The 2,836-nt window shown below is 58.3% G+C and overlaps 1 protein-coding gene across 1 annotated transcript in view; it reads right to left on the bottom strand.

Annotated features, from left to right (window-relative positions):
- Positions 1-1,155: 1,155 nt before the first annotated feature.
- EBI3 (Epstein-Barr virus induced 3) overlaps positions 1,156-2,836 on the bottom strand; it is a 3,501-nt gene continuing 1,820 nt past the window's right edge. The window contains exons 2-4 of the mRNA XM_030888302.1: positions 2,339-2,452; positions 1,439-1,617; positions 1,156-1,163 (exon numbers count right to left, since the gene is read on the bottom strand). Coding sequence (XP_030744162.1) covers positions 1,156-1,163; positions 1,439-1,617; positions 2,339-2,452 — 301 coding nt within the window. The remainder of the gene's footprint in view (positions 1,164-1,438; positions 1,618-2,338; positions 2,453-2,836) is intronic.

The raw sequence follows: 2,836 nt of genomic DNA, 5'->3' as shown, positions 1-2,836 counted from the left end.
AGGGAAGAGGCAAGAAAGATTGAGTGAGTGAGGTGGGGAGCAGGTTGTAATTCATTGTTGAGATATTCATCCCTCTCACACACACACTCACACACACACACAGTGGTTTCTAGTATATTCACCAAGTCATGTGACCGCTGTCTAGTTCTACAGCATTTTCTTCATCCCCCAAAGAAACGGCAGCCCCTGAGCCATCCCCCTCCCTCCCCCCGTTCTCTATTATGATAAACTGACAGACGAGTTAGGAACCACTAGCCCACTCCCCACCGCTGTAAGGATCCGCCAACTCCGGACATTCCCTATCAAGGGAATCAGACAATAGGACATCCTTTGCAACGGCTTCTTTTACTCAGCGTAAGATTTGTCAAGGTTCATGCCTGACATCGCATATAGCGGAACCTCGCTCCGCTTTCTGGCTGGGTGAGGGTCGTGGAGTGGATGGACCCCACTGTGTTGACCACACATATCCGTTGCTGGGCACTGGAGCTGCTGCCCCCTTGTTGGTGCTTCCGGACAAGCCTGGGCGGAGTTCTGGTGGACAGATGTTTGTGTGACTGTGTTCTAATGTTCGATGGGGTAACCCGATCATGTTTACCTCTCTGAGACACTGACCATGGTTTACCTCCCCTCCAGCATCCAGGTCAGGAACACTCTCACCGAGCAGAGATCTCTGAGCAGGCCCGTGAAGGCAGCGAGGGAGGGAGCCACATGGGCATGTGTGGGAAGAGCAGTCCAGGCAGGGGGCACAGCTCGTGTGAAGTAGGCCCTGGGGCAGGACTGGGCCTGGCAAGTTGGAGGTGCAGTGAGGAGGCCCCTGTGATTGGACCCTGTGGGTCTCTGGAAAAACCTAGGCTTTGACTTGAGGGAACTGGGAACCCTGGAGGACTGTGGGCAGAGAGAAGGGACCTGCCTTGGGGGGCTCATGGGCGCCCTCTAATAGACTGTGGAGCGCTGGTAGAGGGGCGTGGGGTGGGGCAGGAGGCAGAGGAGGGGCACAAGAGGCAGTCAAGCAGAATGCATAGCCTGGGCAAAGGCCCTGGGGCAGGGCCGGGCCTGGTGCATGGGGGTTACAGCAAGGAGGAGCCCGTGTGCCTGGAGCAGAGTGAGTTAAGAGGGCGCTTGTGCAGGGGCTTTGACCCCAGGGAGGCGGGCGCCCTAAAGGGCTGCGGGCAAAGGAGGGCGGGAGCCTGACTCAGGTGCTCACAGGGCGCCCCGCTGGCCACTGCCAGGAGAGGCAGAGCCAGGGACCAGGGCAGAAGGACTTCACGGGTGCAGGTAAGAGATGATGGGATTGGACCAGGTTGGAGGTGGGGCGGGAAAGGGCGAGCAGGTGGACCCTGGCTGGAGCAGTGGATTCCAGGTGGAAGGTGGGAGAGGAGGGAAGTGTGGGAACGCCATCGTGGGGCTTCCTCCCGCCCCAGTAGCCCCCCCCACTCACTGATGCGCTCGGGAACGAAGGGCAGGAGGGTGCTGCTGGGCCCCCCGGGGAGGACAGCCGTGACGTTGAGCACGTAGGGCACCATGGAGAACATCTGGAAGTCCCGGATGGCACAGCGGCGGGTTTCCGGTGTGGGCTGGAGGCAGGGCCGACTCTCCCCACGCAAGGCCAGTCCGAGCCTGGGGGGAGGGGAGCAGTGAGGTCTAGAGGCCGGCTATGCCCTGGGGGGTGGCGGAGGGCCCAGGTCAGGGGTCCAAGGAGCTGGTCCTATGGTGGGCTCTGACCCTGGTGGCTGTGTGACCCTAGGGAGTTAGCAAAGCCACAAGACCCACTGGGGAGGTGCCAGGGCCTTCGGATGCTAGAGGGTTCCAGGGTGCAGCCTGCCAGGGGCACAAGGACCCCCAGGCTCTAGAATCTGAAAGGAGAGGCTTCTCTGGATTTCAGACCTTAGAACCACAAGACTCAGCGCCGTCCACCAGAACCTTCCGGAATATTCCAGTGGTTCACCTTGTGTGCCGAACCCTGGCAATGTGGCAGGTGCCAGTGATGGCCATGTGGCAGGTGCCAGGGAGCGTGTCTGTGACCTTTACGTTGTTCATTTTGCCCATTGGCAGTCGAGCTTGAGAGCTGGCACTTGATTTGGGAATCAGAAAGCTTGCGAATGGAATGGCTTTGTGTTTCTGTTTCTTCAACTGCAGAATCGAAATCAAATGCATTGCTATGGACTCCGCCCCCCACCCCACCCCGGACCCCCTCCCCAACCCCCACTGTGCTCCACAGAGCCACCAGGGGCTAGTTCTTCAGAAGGAGATGGCCAGGCCTCTTTCCAGGGTACCTGTGAGAGGACACACAGGAACCCGCCCCCAGATCCCTGCCTGTGTCCCCTCCCACTTCTCTGACCTGTAAGTGGTGATGTAAGAGGTGGGGCCACTGGAGTTTGGAGCTGGAGGCGGGGCCCAGGAGCAGTCTACAGCGATTGGGTACCTGAAGGCTCGGCATTGCACCTGGAGGTGGCTCAGACCTGTTGGGAGCCAGGGGAGGGAGGGGTATGAGCTGCTGATTCGTCCTGGAATTGCCCGAGACCTACTGTGTGTTGGGCCCTGCCATGCTGCCAGGCACACAGTAGGGGCCTAATAAATGTGTGCCTAAAGAATGAATGAATTCATCAGCAACATCTCTCACTCGTCAGGCGACTAACCATAAGGTCAGTGGTTCAAAATCACCTGGCAATCTGCAGGAGAAAAATGAGGCTTTCTACTCCCATAAAGAGTTACAGTCTCAGACATCCACAGGGGCAGATCTACTCTGTCCTATAGGGTTGCTATGGGTCGGCATTGACTCAATAGTCGGGAGTTTACCTGATAAATGTTTGCTGAAGGAAGGAAGGAAGGAAGGAAG

The sequence above is a fragment of the Echinops telfairi genome, unplaced genomic scaffold (assembly GCF_000313985.2).
Source record: "Echinops telfairi isolate 266 unplaced genomic scaffold, ASM31398v2 ScPeMD7_7459;HRSCAF=8497, whole genome shotgun sequence".
Taxonomy (NCBI): domain Eukaryota; kingdom Metazoa; phylum Chordata; class Mammalia; order Afrosoricida; family Tenrecidae; genus Echinops; species Echinops telfairi.
The sequence above is the reverse complement of the archived record's forward strand: the minus strand, read 5'-3'. Positions and strand labels throughout refer to the sequence as shown.